Raw genomic sequence first — 17,497 nt, 5'->3', positions numbered from 1 at the left:
TTGTGCGGGTCTGTCTGGAGTGGACAGAGAAGTCCAGTGGGGGAAGGCCGGTGGGTGGGGGCGGGTCTCAGAGAGACCTGGCTCCTCGCTCCTGGGGGAGCCACTGCCTCCTCCCACCCTCGTCTGTCCCTGGCAGCCCCTGCCCAGGCTTTGGTGACTTCCCACGTGGGAAGAGAAGGGACCTGCCTTTGGTTTGTCCTGCAGGGACTCTCAGAAGGTGTGTCCCGGGCTCCCTGCCACCCAGGACACAGACGGGCCAGACCCCCCAGTCAGCTCCACGCAACCTGTCCAGCTGGCGGGGACCCAGCCCACCCCATCCGCCTCTCAGACACGAGCCTCGGCCCCTTCTGCTGGGCCTCCCGGCCTCATGGACAGTGGAGGGGACGCAGGAGGCGGAGAAAGTGGCCATGAGATCGGAGGGGCTCGAGCTGACGTCAGAGGCAGAACGAAGACCTTTCCTGGCGGAGGTGTCGGAGCAGAGCCCTGTCCTAGGCTGCCTGCACCCCAGGGAGTCGGTGCGGCTCAGCGCTCCCGGCTGCAGACGGCAGCGCCCCTCACTGAGCTGCGCTGGGACTTGCCCTTGTCTCCCCCTCCCGCCTCACCTCCCGAGGGCCGGGCTGGCGGTCGGCGGGGGGGTGGCCTCGCCTGTGCCTTTCCAGCTCCCCGTGCCGGCCCGGGCTGCCGCCTCCACGCCTGGACGGGGCTGCGGCCCCCAGTCTTCGTCTCACCCGCCCCCGCCCCGTCTTCTCCTTCCCCGGGGTCACATCACAAGCCTGGTCCGTTTTCTGACGGGAACCCTCCTGTGGCTTTCTCTCGGGCTGAATGCCCAGTTCCTCACCGGGCACAGGCCCTGTCCCGGGTTCCTGAGGCCACTTCCTACTGGTCACACCGGCCCCCACACTTCCGCCTCCCGGCTCCGCACCTGCCCTCCTGGCCCTATTCCCAAAGTCCACAAGGGTCCGCCTTCCCTCTTTTTAGTCCTTACCCCCGTGACTTACATTCACTCCTTACCCTGTGTCTTCTACACCCCGAGCCCCGCAGCCTCGTCTGTTGACTCGCCCTTCTCCCCACACCTGCGGCCGGAGCTCCGTAGGGTTACAGACCCTGCAAATCCCTGGAGACAGATGTAGCTTTCTCGTCTCTCCTTTGGGGAGTCCGGGCCTTGGTGGGTTCCTGGCCTGGAATCCACCCCCAGGTCTGCTGCTTGCCGCTGGATGGCTTTGAGCAGAGCCTTCCCGGCCCCAGGCCAGCGGCCGTCTCCCCTCCTGTGAAACCGGCAACCTGTGTTCCCTAGAGGAGCTGCTTTAAGTGCAGCCCGTGTCCTTTTGGGTTTTGTTCGGTTGCTCGTGGCAGGAATCTGACTGCGGCAGCTTGAACAGACAGGTGGCGCTTTTCCCAAACCACAGACGTGCCGAGGCAGGCACTTCGGGCTGCGGGGAGCGCCTCGGCATCTGCTCAGGGACCTGGTGCTTGCCCGCCGACCTTGGCGCGTGTGTCTGTCCAGGTGCAAGATGTACCGGTCCGCTTTCAGGCCTCACCCACACTCCAAGGCGGAGGAGAAGGGGCAAAGGTCTTTGAAAGAACTTTCCAGAAGTTCCACCTGCAGACTTGCAGTTCTGGGCGATAGGTTCCAGCTGGGCCCCAGGAACCGGGAGCGGGAGGAGGCAGGGCCAGCGCACTGCCGCTCAGGCGGGGCCAGGTGTGCACAGAAGGCAGGCGGGGGCCGGGCGTCGGGTGGGCGGCCAGCGGCGCAGCCTCGGTGCCCGGGACCCCTTCGGGGGATGCCCTGGCTTCTGAAGCACCTTGTCTGTGACTGGAGCCACTGGCCTGGGTGATGACGGTCTTGCCAGAAGACACTCTCCAGGGAACCTTTTCCAAAGCATTTTATTTTATTTTTTTAAAAGATTTATTTATTTTTTAAAATTAATTATTTATTTATTTATCTTTAGAGGGGAAGGAGAGAGGTAGAGAAACATCAATGTATGGTTGCCTCTAGCGTGTCCCCTGCAGGGAACTGGCCTGCAACCCAGGCATGTGCCCTGACTGGGAATTGAACCGTGATCCTCTGGTTCACAGGCCTGCGCTCAATCCACTGAGCTACACCAGCCAGGGCTAGATTTATTTATTTTTTAGAGAGGGGAAGGGAGGGAGAAAGAGAGAAACATCACTGTGTGGTTGCCTCTCACATGGCCCCCACTGGGGACCTGGCCCACAACCCAGGCATGAGTCCCAACTGGAAATCGAACCAGTGACCCCTCGGTTCACAGTCCGCACTCAATTGACTGAGCTACCCCAGCCAGAGTTTCCAAAGCATTTTAAAACAGACGTCTGTCCACACTCTGTCAGAGCCTCACAGTGCCCCTGACGGAGGCTGAGGGTCCTTGTCTGTCCACGTTCACGGCTGAGGGCGTCAGGGCAAAGAGCGTTCAGTAAAAACACCTACAGGAGTCTGCTGCCCGGCTGGCTCGGCTCAGTGGACTGAGTGTCGAGCTGGGAACGGAAGGGTCACCGGTTCGATTTCCAATCAGGGCACAGGCTTGGGTTGTGGGCCAGGTCCCCAGTTGGGTGCACTCAAGAGACAATCACGCATGGATGCTTCTCTCCCTCTCTTTCTCTTTCCCTTCCCTGTCTGAAAATAAATAAGTAAAATCTTAAAAAAAGAAAAAGAAATCTGTGTCGTGTCCCCCCCCCCCCTGCTCCCCGCACCATAGCGGAGACCAGCCCACAGTGCCAGCCCCGTGGACGTCACATTTCGGAGTCATTTCAAAGTCAGTCCCTGGAAGGGCCGGCCGGGGCCAAAGTTGGTGCCCTGGCTCTGATCCCAGAGCGCTCTCTAGACATGTCCTGTCCTCCCCAGCCCACGGTCCCCTCTGAGCCTGGCTTCGTGTCCCTGGACAGTAGTGGAGCAGGCCTGGGTGCTCTCCGCGGCCAGAGGGGCCGAGCTCACCACACTCGAGGACGGGTGAGAGCAGAGGTGGGGAGACAAGCCGAGGGCGGGGACGTAGGGAGCAGCCCTGCAGGGCTGAGACCCCTCAGCTCCCGAGACCGCAGGGCTGGCCTGCCTCGCAGTGGCCTCGTCTGAACTGGTGGCACCAAGACCCGCAGGGGCTCCGTTAGCTCAGCCCCAGACTGAATAACAATGTCACCTCTCTGTGTGTTGATGGAGCCAAGAGCCTATGAAACAAAAAGGACTTGTAAACCAATCTGAACAGGAAGGAAGCCCTTGTTTACAATAAAATTGTTAACCTGGAACAAAAGGATACTATCAGGTGGTCACACTGAGTGGAGTTGGAACAGGGGCATTTCCTGGGTGTCCCCTGGGTGGCGGGACCCCTCGGCCGCCCCGTGGGCTGGTAACCCCGCGGAGCCAGGGTTGCTGTAGCGACCGGCGGCACTTTAAAACGTCTCGGCGGTCAGTTATTTCCCCCTCGCTCTGTCACTGCCCGCTGCCGTGTGGGGCTGCTGAGGCTGGGCTGCGAGGGACGCCTGCTTCTCTCTCGCTCGGGGCTCTGGCAGCTTTTTCGGATCTGGAGGTGGGAGGATTGTCGCAGGGTGTGAACTGCCGCGGAGGCTCAGCTCTTGCTTCCAGGCTCCTCCAGCTCTCACTTCCCGAAGGCTGATGTCATGGTTTCCTTTTCTGGAGGCAGAGAAGAGGGGTCTGACTCGAAACGTGCTCGTCCCCCTCCCACTCTGAGGGAGCATCTTCCACAGCGGCCTCCACATCCCTGGGACCCTGGGACCCCTCCCGGGAGAGGGCAGGGGCGTCTGGTTGACTTTGTAGTCAAATAGCACCAAACACTTGGCCCTAAACTTCGTGATACTTTATTGTTCACACGCCTGTCTCCCTCCCAGTCTGAGCTTCTAGGAAAGGACTCGGTTTTTTTGTCTCTGGAACCCCCGGACCTCCTCCAGGGACTGCCCCGGGGGCGCTGCCGCAGGGGGCACCTGTGGAGCAGCTCAGGGTGAGGTCTGGCGCCAGGTGACAAAGCAGCTGTGACGGGGGCAGGGGCAGCGTCTGTCCTCCGGGAGTTCTCAGTGCAGAGGCTCCAGGTCGTGACAGCCCAGAGCATCGCGGCCCCGCACGCTGCCAGCACTGCCCTCTGTGGGCCGCCCTTTCTGTCCCGGAGTCACCGTGGCCACAGTACGTGAGCACAGGGGGACCCTGCTGCTGTCACTCCGCGGGGTGCACCTGTGAGTCTCCTCCCACCCTCTGACGGTCACCTGTGGGCCGTCTTCATCCCTGCTGGGAAGCGGAGAGATGCCGAGCTGAGGGAGAAGACGGACCGTCCAGAGGGGCCTCGGCTCAGTGCTGGGAAGGGCTGGCTGTGCCTCTCTGAGCTTCCTTTGCTGCTGAGTGACTAGGATCTTCTGCTCCTTCATCTGAGTGCATCCACTGCTGCTCCGGGAGGCGTGAACCCTCGCCCTTTTGTGCCAGGGGAACGAGGGCGTTAGGGCTGCAGGTGAGCCCGGCATGTAACAGGCCCTGACTCGGCCCTGAACCAGCTGGGTGACCTGGAGTGAGTTGATGAGGAGCCTCAGTGACTGTTCCTTCCCTGTTCTGGGCCCTTCGGGGATGTCTGTACTCCAGATGGGAGAAAATCTTTTGTCTCCCGCGTCACCCTGTCACACCTCTGTCCAGCCCTTTCCAGGTGGAAGCGGAGCTGAGTGTGCACCCAGAAGGTCAGGAAACGCCCTGTGCAAGAGCAAATCCCTCGAGTACCCAGACCACCGGCCTAACTTGTATGCACTGTTCTCCATCTTCTTTACCTGCAGTCTTTTTTATTTGCCTTTTCCTCTTTTTTATTTACTTATTTTTTAATTGACGAGAGAGGGAGAGAAACATGGATCTGTTGCTCTACCCATTCATGTATTCATTGGTTGCTTCTTGCGTGTGCCCTGAGCAAGGATCGAACCCGCAGCCTTGGTGCACTGGGCCGGTGCTCCGACCGGCTTAGCGACCTGGCCAGGGCCACCGGTGGTGTCTTTACTGAAGGCCTCAGACCCGGAAACACTGGGCTACAGAGTCTCTCAGAGAGTTAAGCCAGCTGATTGACTGTCCACTTCCCTGAAGCACAGAGGGTGACAGGCAAGGCAGCTTGTCTTTAGGGGGCACCTGACAGGTGGGAGCAGAGGCCAGGGCCGGGGGGCAGGGGTGGCGAGTGGGGACAGGGTGTCAGTGTTCTCTCAGGAGCCCTGTCCTCTGCCTTCACTAGCTGCCTCTGCTTCATGAGTGTAGGCAGAGGTCTTGAGCCAACGTTCAGGGTGGCTGTTGGCTGGTGTCCCCTTGTGTCGGGAGCCGACCAACAGCCGTCCCTTGACACAGTCGGGACGGATGAGATGCGTCTGCACAGCAGAGGCAACTGTGGCTGGATTTCCTGTCTCTCCCTGCATGTCTGTCTTTGCGATTAATAGGTGGTGGGATTTTTAGACACCTGCATTTCTAGCCCAGTGATCCACAGAATTCCAATGAGATTGTACAAAATAATTTCTTGGCCCATAGAACAAAGTCCCCCCTAATGGGGTAGCCCCTGAACATCTAAAATTTGTTGGAGTAACAGCCCCTCCTCTACCTTGGACAGGAATATATATTAATTAGAATTAGACAGGTAAAGAAGCAGGAGGAGCTGGTTAACTATTACAAACTGAACACGTAGAAATAATTACCAAGGAGTTAGAGTCCAAAGTCCACAAAGTAACATTTTAGACAGGAAGATAGATAGCTAAGTTAGACAGCACAAAGGCCTTGTAATAAATTTCCTATAACCACTGTTCAGTCTAGCGTATCCTCTGACCCATGCCAAATTCTAAGAACTTTAATAAATAAGACATTTAAAACTCTGTACATACAGCTATTTCTTTTTTTTTAAAGATTTTTATTTATTTGTGTTTAGAGGGGAATGGAAGGAGAGAGGCAGTGAAATATCAATGTATGGTTGCCTCTCGTGCGTCCCCTGCTGGGAACTGGCCTGCATCCTAGGCATGTGCCCTGACTGGGAATTGAACCGCAGTTGTTTGGTCCGCAGGCCTATGCTCAGTCCACTGAGCTACACCAGCCAGGGCCAGCTATTTCTAATAATCTGATTAATGACTCTCCTGGCCAAAATAACCTTTGTTTAGCATAACTGAATCTATGGAATTTCCTGTACTTTTCCTAGTTGCCTCTGTATTGATTTTTTCTGCTTAACTGATCATGCCATACACCTGTTCTTTTAATGTTATGTAACAATCTCTATAAAAATAAAGCTTGAATCAAAGTCTGTGAGTTCGGTCAGACCCACAGAGGCTGGCGGTCTCCAGCATCCAATCGGGTGCCTGACTCTTCATTGGTCCATCGCCGTCCATCCTTTGGGGACCCTGAGACCTGCTGAGGCTGGACCCTGGCACCCTCGGGGGAGCAAGGAGACTGCCTGCAATCATCCCCTGCTTCCTGGCCTGAGCCAGCTCAGCCCTAACCCCTGCCTACACTCTAGTGCAAGTTGTCTCTGCCCCACGGGGGGTGCTGTCCAGGTGGCTTAGCCAGTCTGCAAACATGCAGACTCAAGCCTGAGGTGCAGGGAGAGGGGCAGGTGAGCCTCGGGCTTCGCTTTGACGGGGGTTCAGGTGCTTGTGCCCTACATGAGCATATCTATTTTGGGGCGGGGTCAAACCTGTTCTGGTCATTTCTTCTGCCCTAAACCCCGAAAGGCATAACTCCACCTGCTGCCTTCCAGCCCCATGTGGACCGGCTCCAGGGGTGAGTCAGAAGGAGCCCAGAGCTTACAGGTAGGGGGCTTCCATGTCCTCATTTAACCTGCTCTCTGCTCCCAGTTACACGCAGAGGACCTGTCAGTGGTCGCGAATGGGCCTCCGGATGGAGACTCCTAAAGCCCTGCTCAGCGCGGGGTTGGGGCGGCAGGGGGGCAGGAGGGGGGTGGCCTGTACAAACTCCTGTGCCCGGGTGCCGCTCCTGGTCCTGTCGGTCAGAAAGGCCCTCCTCCTCCCTTAGCTTTTAAATGCGATGAAGGGGTGTCCAAACTTTTGGCGTCTTTGGGTCGCACTGGAAGAAAAAGAGTTGTTTTGAGCCACACATTAAATACATTGTGACATGTAATCACAAGAAAATTTCATCATGTTTTAAGAAAAGTTATGATTTTTTGTTGGGCCGCACTCACAGTCATTCTGGGCCGCAGGTTGGGCACCTGGCGAGAGAGGCGGGCCCACGGGAAGGCGAGGGCACTGGACCGCGAAGAGGCCCAAGCTGCCCCCTTGCCGGCCGCAGGGACTGTGCAGAGCCGGGAGGGCCTGAGCCTGTCTGCCCCTCAGCCCCGCGCTGGGAGGCTGTGGTCACGAACCACTAACGCTCCGGGGTTTCTGCGGGGGGGGGGGGGGGGGGGGACCGCGTGGCCACGTCTCTAGGAACCTCGTGCTCCCTTTATGCGTCCCCGGCGCTGAGCCCCCGCCTCCGCCCCTTCTCGCTGGGACAGCCACCTCCCCTTCCCCGCGCCCCGACACCGCCCGTCCCCCCTTCTCCGGCTGATCCAGCCAGCCGTGCTTTCCCCTCCTCTGCGCGCTCCGCCTCCCCTTCCCCGCGATCCAGTCCTGGTTTCTCCGCAGCCGGCGGCCCTTCCTCCCGACCGGGCGCCCCCGCCCCGCCGCGCCGTCCCAGCTCCCAGCCACCCGGTACTCCGCTCGCCCAGTCCGGCGGCTCCAGTCCGGATCTCGCTGCTGCCCGACCCGGGTCCCGCTCCCGCCGCTGGGGAGGAGGCGGCGGCCTGCCCGGCTTCCCTCGGCCGCCCCGCCAGCCCGGGGGTGGCGGGCAGGGAGCCGCGGGCGGCCCCGGAGGACAATGCACCCGGCGCTCGGCCACCCCCGCTCGGTCTCGTCTTCGTCCGGCTCCTGCCAGCCTCGCCCAGCAGCGGCCCGGGCGCAGCCCCTGTGCCTCCGGGGGGGCGCCCCCCGTGCCGAGAGCGGCTCCGGCGACAGCAGCACCAGCGCCAGCCGGGGCGGGGGCGGCGGCTCCCCCGCCAGCAGCAGCAGCAGCAGCAGCAGTAGCAGCTCCGGAGCAGAGCGCGAGGACGACGACGACAGCGTCAGTGTCAGCAAGCCGCTGGTGCCCGCTGCTGCCGCTGGGATCCCGGGGCCCCTGGCCGCGGGGGGCGCCCCGAACGCGGACCCCGCGCGCGCCGCCTTCTCCGCCGCCACCCCCTCGTCCACGCCCACCTCCTCCAGCAGCATGACGGCCGGGGACTTCGGCGGGGGCGCTGCGGCCGGGGGCGTCGGGGGTGCGGGCGGCCGCGGGGCCGGGGCTGCGGGCGGCACGGGGACAGGCAGCGGCGCCTCCTGCTGCTCACGCTGCTGCCGCTGCTGCTGCTGCGGCCGCCCGGCCCCGCCGACCCGCAGAGGTCGGCGCCCCGGCTGCGGCCGGAGCTCGGGGTGCGGCTGGGGCTACCAGGCGCTGTCCGTGGTGCTGCTGCTGGCGCAGGGAGGGCTGCTGGACCTGTACCTCATCGCCGTCACCGACCTGTACTGGTGCTCCTGGATCGCCACCGACCTGGTCGTGGTGGTGGGCTGGGCCATCTTCTTCGCCAAAAACAGCCGGGGCCGTCGGGGCGGCGCGCACAGCCACCCCCCGCACCACCACCACGCCGCCTCCGCCGGGGCCAAGTCCCGCGGGTCCCGCGGGGGCGCCGGAGGCCCCGGGGGCGTCCCGGGGACCGCCCCGGCAGTGGGCGAGTTCGCCTTCGCCTACCTGGCCTGGCTCATCTACTCCATCGCCTTCACACCCAAGGTGGTGCTCATCCTGGGCACGTCCATCCTCGACCTCATCGAGCTGCGCGCGCCTTTCGGCACCACGGGCTTCCGCCTCACCATGGCGCTGTCGGTGCCTCTGCTCTACAGCCTGGTGCGGGCCATCAGCGAGGCGGGTGCCCCGCCGGGCTCCACGGGCCCCCTGGTCCTGCAGCCCCAGCAGCACCGCGCCGCCGGCTGCTTCCTGGGCACGTGCCTGGACCTGCTAGACAGCTTCACCCTGGTGGAGCTGATGCTGGAGGGCCGCGTGCCGCTGCCCGCGCACCTGCGCTACCTGCTCATCGCCGTCTACTTCCTCACCCTGTCCTCGCCCGTGCTCTGGCTGTACGAGCTCAACGTCGCCTGGGGCCAGGCCCCGGGGCCGCGCGGCTGCGGCCGACTCCTGCGCCTGCTGGGCGGCTGCCTGGTGGACGTGCCCCTGCTGGCGCTGCGCTGCCTACTGGTGGTGAGCTACCAGCAGCCCCTCTCCATTTTCATGCTCAAGAACCTCTTCTTCCTCGGATGCCGTGGCCTGGAGGCCCTAGAGGGCTGTTGGGACCCGGGGAGCCGGCCCTCCCCCAGTCGGGCCCGAGGGGGCTATGGCGCTCCGCCCTCGGCCCCGCCGCCCCCAACGCAGCCTCAGGGAGGCTCCCAGCTGAGTCACTGTGTCTCGGAGAACGAAGGAGGGGCCCATGGCTATGTCAACACCCTCGCCGTGGCCTCCCAGAGTTGAGCGGAATAAGGGGGCGCTTGCTTTTCCTTTGAGAGACCTCTGCTCCCTTGTCCTCTGACCTCTCGCTCAGATGATTCGAAGCTCTGTTTGGAAGAGGTCACCCTTGTAGGGCAAAGGGCGGGTGTGTCCTGTGCTCCTTGGGTCAAGATGGCTTGGAGGAAGACCAGCTGCTGATAGTGAGGGAGGAGGTCCACGCTCTCTGTTCTCCCTTCTCCATGCCTGACCCCGACCCCAGCCTCCAAGGCTCTGGTGCCTCTGCTTCTTGCTCTCCTGCTTCCACCCTCAACCCCACCCGGGCTGCGGGGCGGAGGGGCGTGGAGGGGGGAGGTGCCCAGGCACGGGGTGGTGGGCCTTGGGCCTTGCCTCTCGCCTGGAAGTGCCAGCTTCTTTCAGGCTGTGGTTAGCAGCCATTGTCCCATGCCTTGAAATGGACTCAGAAGCCACTGTCCCCGATGTCTCCGTCGGATTTCTTCCAAGTGGTAGACAAAAAGTCTACGTTGCTGTGTGTGTCCTGTGGTTTTCTGGTGTCCACCCCGTGGCCCCTCACAATCAGCAGGGAGTCTGGGGAGGCCCTGCCACACAGGCCACCCCCCCCCCGTTCCTTCCCGGATTCGCGGCCCTGCGTTCCTGGGAGCTGCCCTTGGCTCTTCAAGAGAGAAGCTCCCCCAGGATCTCCTCGGTCTGAGTCCTCTCTCCTCAGTGGGGGGAGGAGGGTTCTTGCCCTAAGGACCAAACCACACCCTTTCATGGGTGGAAGACATTTCTACCTCCACACTTTTTGACTTCTGTCGCATCATGCACTGATGCCACTTGCAAAAAATAAAGACAAACTACCCAGAAGTTGCATTCCACATGGCCCCTGGATCCAACTGGGGTTTGCTGTCAAGGTCATTACAGGGTCTGTGGGGTACCAGCCGCTGGCTCCGCCCTCGTCTCTCCCTCCTCCCCCTCTGCACCCAGACCTCTCCCCCTTCCTGAGGGGTGTTGCTGGCTGGGTCAGAGCTTGGCCCAGAACAGCAGCTTTGGTGAGATTCCTTGATAGACGTGGAGTGGGGGCTCCCATGGACCCAGCTGTCCTTGCAAATGGTGTGGTGACCCTTGTCCTTTGCCCTGGTTAGGAGCATCTCCAGGGAAAAGGGACAATTTGTGAAGGAAGTGGGGGAGCAAAGCTGGCACCGCCCAGCCCGCCTCCCCGGGGCTCCTCCTGCTGGGGCCGATGTGAGGGAAACCCAGGGGTTCCCACGGACCCCCTTGGACTCTTGCAGGCAGGATAAGTATTTTCAGGGGGGGTGAGCGCGCAGCTGGGAGCGGGACCAGGAAATACTCTCTCCACCCTGCATTAAGATGGGGGAGGGGGGAGTTGTGAGGGTTTTTGTTTCCCCTCCTGGTTCTTAAGCTCGGGGAGCTCTGTGCTGTGACACACGCTGGACCAAGGGCCAGAAAAGTCACGGATTTCAGTTTTGATTATTGCTCACTTTTGCTTTTGGAGCCTCAGTCTTTTGCTTGGGCCGCTCTTCCCCAACTTTTGGGGGGCTTGTTGACAAAAGACATCCATGTAAACAGAGCCACAAGAGGGGCTGATGGCTTAACCAGCGCTTCCCCGACCCCCCCACCCCCCCGCCCTGTCCCGTGGGGAACCATAAGGAAAATGTGTGCACTCCATGCACCACTCTCTGGGCTTCCAGCCACTCACCCGCCAGGCCCCACGTAGGCCAGCTGCGTTTCGCAGGTGACGGGGGTATTTCCTGCCTTTTCTCCTTCCTGCGCCGGCTCCTCTTCTTTCCCTTGGAATCCCATGTGCTCTGAGTTTGGGGGCCCAGCCCCTGCGGTGGGGGGGCTCCTAGCTGCTCTGTCCACTTCCAGATGCTCCTTCCAGCTCTGCTGTCTCTCTGCTGCCTGGTGTCCAAGCCCCGGCCAGTTCCCAGCTGGCCCCTGCCCCGCCCCCTTTGTGCTGTTTGGATGGCGGCCTCACACCTGGGTGCTGCTGGGCTTCCTGGGGAGAGGCTGTGATCGGTTCCCAGGGGCGGCCCCTCCCCTACTTATGTCAGGAAATCGGTGGCAACCGGGGACGTTTGTCTGCCAAACATTCGGTGCAGCCGCCTCGAGCTCAGGGGGCCGGGCCCTCCCTTCTGCTGTGTTTTCTTTGAGTCCTTTTACTCACTTCCCTTGCCTGAATCACAAGAAGCAATGACCCCTACAGCTTCATTTTCCTTGCCTTCTAGGGGCACCCGTAGTGTGGTGGTCAAACTGGAGGTGTCCCTGTGGGTCAGGAAGGAGGGGTGCATGTCTCCTGGGGCTGCCGCCAGCACAGCTCACAGACAGGAACCTGCTTCAGAGCCCAGGCTGCCTGCCTCTCACACGTGAGCACGTCGGCATGTCCTGCTCCGGGCTGCTGACTCCGTACCTGCTTCAGGAAGGCGCTGGACCGGACCCCTCTGAGGCCTCCCCCACAGGATGCGTCCTGACCGTGATTTCGTGGGTTTGGGGGAAGAGCTGGCTGGCAGTCTGAGCCTGGAAGGGGAAGTGGCACCTCGCTAGCATTTATCACGTTTTTCTCCCCTTCTCTTTTTAAAAATAAAACCAGCTTCTGTTCTGAAAATAAAAAACTTGAGACTTGTGACAAGCTTCCTGTGCGGTCTGTTTTAAGATCTTTCCTGTCCTGGTTCCCTTACTAAATTCTTAAATGTCACTGTGACATTTGTCACCATTTTATTATATATTTGTGTTAACATGATGAGTGTACCTTCCTTCTAGGCAGCGGCCTGCTACTTGGGGAGGCCGTGTGGCTGTGGTCATGACCTGGGGGGGGGGGGGGGGTCTAGCCAGGCTTTCTTAGGCAGACTGATGGAAGATGCAGCTGGAGCTCCTCCAGCCACCCGGAACTTTCTCTCCCATTTCTCTCTAAAAATAACTTACCGAAGGGGGAAAGACTGAGAACTAATTTTTAAAACATTTCATTTATTTATTAATATTTTACTTCTTTTTTTAATTTTTAGAGAGAGGGGAAGGAGAGAGAGAGAGAGAGAGAAACATCAGTGTGTGGTTGCTTCTCACATGGCCCCCGCTGGGGACCTAGCCCACAACCCAGGCATATGCCCTGACTGGGAATCGAACCACAACCCTTAGGTTCACAGCCCACGTTCAGTCCACTGAGCTACACCAGCCAGGGCTCATTTATTTATTTTTAGAGAGGGCAAGTGAGGGAGAAAGAGAGCTAGAGAAACATCACTGTGTGGTTGCCTCTTGTGCGCCCCCTACTGGGGACCTGGCCCGCAATCCAGGCACCTGCCCCAACTGGAAATGGAACAGGCAACTCTTTGATTCACGGTCTGGTGCTCAGTCAGTCCACTGAGCCACATCAGCCAGGGCTGAGAACTAATTTTTAAATACTCTGAACTGCTCTGTTGCTCTTGCCCCTTCAGAGCATGAATTCTTATGTGTGAATGAGAGGCAAGGCCATGGGGGTTTTTGTTTTGTTTTATTGTTATTTTAACGCAAAGGGAACTGTGGAGTCTAAGACGGAACATTGAGTCTGAACAAAAGTAAAATTTGGTGTATGTACATATGTTTTCTGTAGCACTATTCTCCAGCCAGCACTATGCGACCCGCTCTGTGTTCTTGCCCCGCGAGGCTTCCGTCCACCCCCAAGTCAGCACGGCCAGTGCCTGGTCGCAGGCTGGCTCTGCCTCCGCCCTCGGGGGCTCTGGGCCCTCCCCTGACCTCCCGGGCCGTTTTCTTCCCTTGTAAAACGGGAGCAGTGTTGCTCACCTGCCCAGGCTGTGTTGAGAATGACATGAGGTGACATAGGCCAACACGGTCCTCTTCCTCCAGACATTCATCATCGTAACAAGGGAACAAAATTTCCATGGGAAATAATTACAGAACCACTTAAGACCGTGCTTTTGTTTCTTCCTGGATCTAGGTGTAGAGTGAGCTGGTTAATTTGACTGAGCATTTCATAAACACCTATACATTTCTCATAGTTAAGCAAGCTGGCTAGCTCGCACTGACCTTGGCCAGCTGGAGCGTCTAGAAAGGGGCCTTGTGAAAGGTGAAGAAGTTTAGGTGTGATCCAGCGGTGTGCGGGCCATGCTGGGGCCATGTGCAGGCCTTACCAGAGGGACCGGGGTGAAGTCTGCAGCTCTGGTCCTCAGGACCATCAAGCAATTACATCCTGGGCTTGGCTGTGTCCGGCCCTTGGTGCACCCTGGCTCATGCTCTCCTCACAGCCACCTCGAAGTAGCTTCATGTTCATTGTCCGGAGGTCTGGGAAGACGGAGGCGCTTGCTGAAGGCCGCACTGTGGTCGGGGAGGGGGGTGGGGAATCCAGACTGGACCCAGGTGTATCTGCTTCCAAAATCTGGGCCCCTGGAAGCCTTCCCACGTCTGCTGCTAACAGGTTCAGTTCAGCCTTCGCTGAAGTGGAGAGTGTCTGGCTAAAGAGCAGGGGCTGGCTTTCACCGTTCCTGTGTGCCCCGTACACGGGGACTGGGCAAAAGCTGACAGTGAGACATCACGTCTGTGTCCCAGCAGGAGGGGTGACGGCCAGTGGAGATTCCCCTTCTCCTTCCTGCTCTCTCCTGTCCTCTCTGGGCACTGTTGTGTCTCCTTCTTCTCTGTTGGGAAAGGAAGGATCCAGTAGACTAACGCATACTGAACTGTTAACGCCCTAACCCTAAGGGGCTACTTCTCCCAGGACAGGCATCTAGGTAGCAGGTGGGGAGGAGGCATATTGGACACTACTTGTGGCACCTTTCAGATCCTGAGAGAGGGGGCTCGGAGTGCCTCCAACAAAGTGGCCGCCTGCCTGAGCCAGCCCTCATGGAGGGGTCTGGAGAGTGGGCCTGGTGCCAAGGTCTGGGCAGGGCGGCAGGGCCTGGGGAACTGGAGAGAAGCCAAAGAACGGAGAGGGGCCTGGAAGCCGTTTGGGAGCAAGGTGGGAGGCCCAAGGTGGGAGGCAGTGGGGCACTCCACCTTCACAGTCTGTCCCCGTAGGCTGGGGCAGTTGGTCTATTTCGTATTCTCCCATAACCTATAATCTGTAGAATCCATGCTGCTTCAATTTCCCCAAAATGAGCACGTTCACTCAGACAGCACATGTATTGAGCTCTCAATTGACGCCAAGTATTGGATCACAAGTTACTTTTTTCGTTGACGAGGAAAGTGGAGACAATAGGAAAGGAGGCGGGGTAAACAGCTCAGGCTTCCTAAGCCGCTCTGACCCAGACTCAGGTCCGAGCGCTCCTCCGTGTGGAGGCAGGAGACCAAGGCAGCCCCTGGCTTCTTACAAAGGCAGCCGTGGGTGGGGCTGGGGCGGGAGGAGTGGGACACCTGCGCCCACTTACAGCTGTAATGTGTGGATTGTTTCCTGGGTGATTCGAGGTGTGCTTCACCCACTCCTCACCCGGACCCAGTGAGGCAGGAATTAATTCTTGCTGCGCCCATTTTACAGACAAGCAAAGTGAGGTCCGTGAACCCTGAGCAAGAAGACACCTAAGACAGTCTTCTGGTAGGTAGCTACCTGGGCTTAGGTTGAAAGAAAAAACAAAACCAAAAAAGCAAAAACAAATCCCCATAGGATCCTAGCAACCATTTCTGTGCATGGGCCTTATGAGAAAATCGCACTGGGGAGAAGCCCATCCTGGACTCCTGCGGTCTGAGCAGCCCTCCTGGAGGAGCTCCTGGGATTCTGTTTCAGCCAATGGGAGCGAGTCTTTCCCTGTCCAGCCAGGGGTATCCATTCTGATCAATCAGAACACTGGCTTTTTGGACCAATCAGGCTTCAAGGATTGGAGTCCGCAGAGACCTGTGCGCGCGGTCTGAGCCGGGACACCGAAGCCGACCGGCCAGAGCGGAGCCGTCCAGGGGGGAGACAGGTCGCCACGTTTGAGCTGTGCTGCCCTGGACAAAGTTTCCTTTTCACACCGCAAGTCGGGGGTTTCTGTCGGCGTTGAACCGGGGCTGCCCGCGCTCAGCCTCTTTTTAAGAAAACTGCCCTACGCAGCTGACGTGACCGCTTGGGCTTGACTGCCAGCTCTGCGTGTTACTCTAAGTTCAAGGCTACTCGGTCCCCGCTTCCCTGCAGAGTCTGGGGCAGGCTGCGGGCGGCACCCCCGCGGCAGGTGGTCTCAGGAGGCGGTGGCTCCGCCCTCACCTATGGGGGCGGGGAGGAGAACGGCTCTATTTAGTCTGCAAAGACCGGCAGGAAGTGCGTCAAGGCTGGCACACCCCGGCTTCTAACTGCAGCTCAAAGGAGTGAACGAGCGCCTGCCTCAGTGCCGAGCGAGCCCTCAGGCCGGAAACACCGCTGCGGAGCGTCCAGGCAGAAGGAGCATCCGGGTTAAACCCTCGGTGTGAGCCGCGCCGTGGGAGCACCGTCCGGATTTCCTCCCGGACCGGGATGGGGACGGCAGGCGGAAACAGGCGGGAAACGTGTGGCTCCACCCGGGGGGCAGGCTGTCCGGGAGCAGGGCCCGGAGGGCGGGAGGGCGGCAGTTGTCGGGGCCTCTTTCTTGGAGGGGTTCTTCGGAGAGAAGCAGGAATCCGCCAGCCCTGGTGCAGAATGATGTGCTTCGTACGCGCACGGGCGCCTCTTGGCATTTGGCTGACGGCAGGCCCCGTACACCGGCAGAATTTCCAGCCCCAGAGGGACCAGTGCAAGATTTGGGGGCTCTAAGGACAGGGAAGCAACGGAGGGACCATGGTAAAGAGAGGGTCAGGCAGCCTGCCGAACCTCACGATTCCGTGTATGGACGACGCGTCCACGACAGGCCCTCCGCGGAGAGAGAGGCGATGGGTGGTTGCCTAGGGTCGGGGCAGGGGTGGGTAGAGGGTTTGGGGGTCATTGGTAAGGGGTGCCATGTTTGTTTGGGTAAGAAAACGTTCTAGAATCAATTCTGCGGCTGATTGCTGGAGTCCGAACTCCTAAAAGCCACTGGACTGCACAGGGTCAGTGGTGGATTGTGTAGTGTGTGACTTACATAGTTCAGGGATTAAGCTGGGAGGGAAAAAAGCAGCTGCCCCACACGTAAAGGGAACAGAGTGAGCAACAGGTGGCAAAGCCAGAACGCGAGGTTTGTGGGGAACACGACACCGATGCCAGGACCCAGATGCTGCTGTCCGGCGGAGCCCTGCTCCGGCGAGGGACGGGCCCAGCATGGCGGCCATACCGAGGACGTTTAATGAGCGCTCATTGACGAGTGCGTGGAGGGTGTCCCGGCACACGGAGGCCCACCTCCCACTCATGGGCCCTGAAGAGATGGACCCCAGAGGCTGGTGGCTGGGAGGACTCAGTGGCTTTCTTCCGTAGTCCCTCTCACCGCTGTGACAGTCCTGTAGACCAGGCTGGTTATAAACAGCAAACATTTGTTTCCCAAGTCCTGAAGGCTGGGCAGTCCCAGGTCAATGCTGAGCAGACGCGATGTCCAGTGAGAGCCTGGTGCCTAGGTGACCACCTTGCTGTGTCCTCAAATGGCAGCAGTGGGAGGGAGCTCTTCAGAGTCTCTCATAAGCGCACTAATCCCTCACCTCAGGGATTAAGATTTCAATTCAAGGACTTTGAGGGGATATGGGTGTCCCATCTGGGGCACCCCTCCCCCGAATGGGTCCTTTGTGGCTTTTGGGCTGGGCCGGGACGAGACACTGGCTGGGACCTGAGTCCCAGTGGTCCTGCTGCTCCCTGGCTTATTCACTGCAAGACAGGACTCCCCAACGAGGAGCTTCTTGACCTTTGGGAACATGTGACTCAAAAATAACGACCAGCCCTGGCTGGTGTAGCTCAGTGGATTGAGCACAGGCCTGCGAACCAGACAAACGCGGTTCGATTCCCAGTCAGGGCACCTGCCTGGGTTTCAGACCAGTTCCCAGCAGGGGGCGCACGAAAGGCAACCATACATTGATGTTTCTCTCCCTCTCTCCTTCCCCTCTAAAGATAAATAAATAAATAAAATATTTAAAAATAATAATTCATTAAAAAAAATAACGACCAGGCAGTCTTCC

The 17,497-nt window shown here is 59.4% G+C and overlaps 1 protein-coding gene across 1 annotated transcript; it reads left to right on the top strand.

Annotated features, from left to right (window-relative positions):
- Positions 1 to 7,688: 7,688 nt before the first annotated feature.
- On the top strand, positions 7,689 to 12,074 carry TMEM121B (transmembrane protein 121B). Its single transcript, XM_037138654.2, has one exon. The coding sequence runs from the start codon at positions 7,826 to 7,828 to the stop codon at positions 9,497 to 9,499; it is 1,674 nt and encodes a 557-aa protein (XP_036994549.2). The 5' UTR covers positions 7,689 to 7,825; the 3' UTR covers positions 9,500 to 12,074.
- The last annotated feature ends 5,423 nt before the right edge of the window (positions 12,075 to 17,497 follow it).

This window comes from Artibeus jamaicensis, unplaced genomic scaffold (genome assembly GCF_021234435.1).
Source record: "Artibeus jamaicensis isolate MK-2021 breed Jamaican fruit bat unplaced genomic scaffold, CSHL_Jam_final contig_415, whole genome shotgun sequence".
NCBI lineage: Eukaryota > Metazoa > Chordata > Mammalia > Chiroptera > Phyllostomidae > Artibeus > Artibeus jamaicensis.
The sequence above is the reverse complement of the archived record's forward strand: the minus strand, read 5'-3'. Positions and strand labels throughout refer to the sequence as shown.

What these genes read in the sequence shown, in the direction of transcription:
- TMEM121B (XM_037138654.2), top strand. Translation starts at nt 7,826, where the DNA reads ATGCACCCGGCGCTCGGCCACCCCCGCTCGGTCTCGTCTTCGTCCGGC.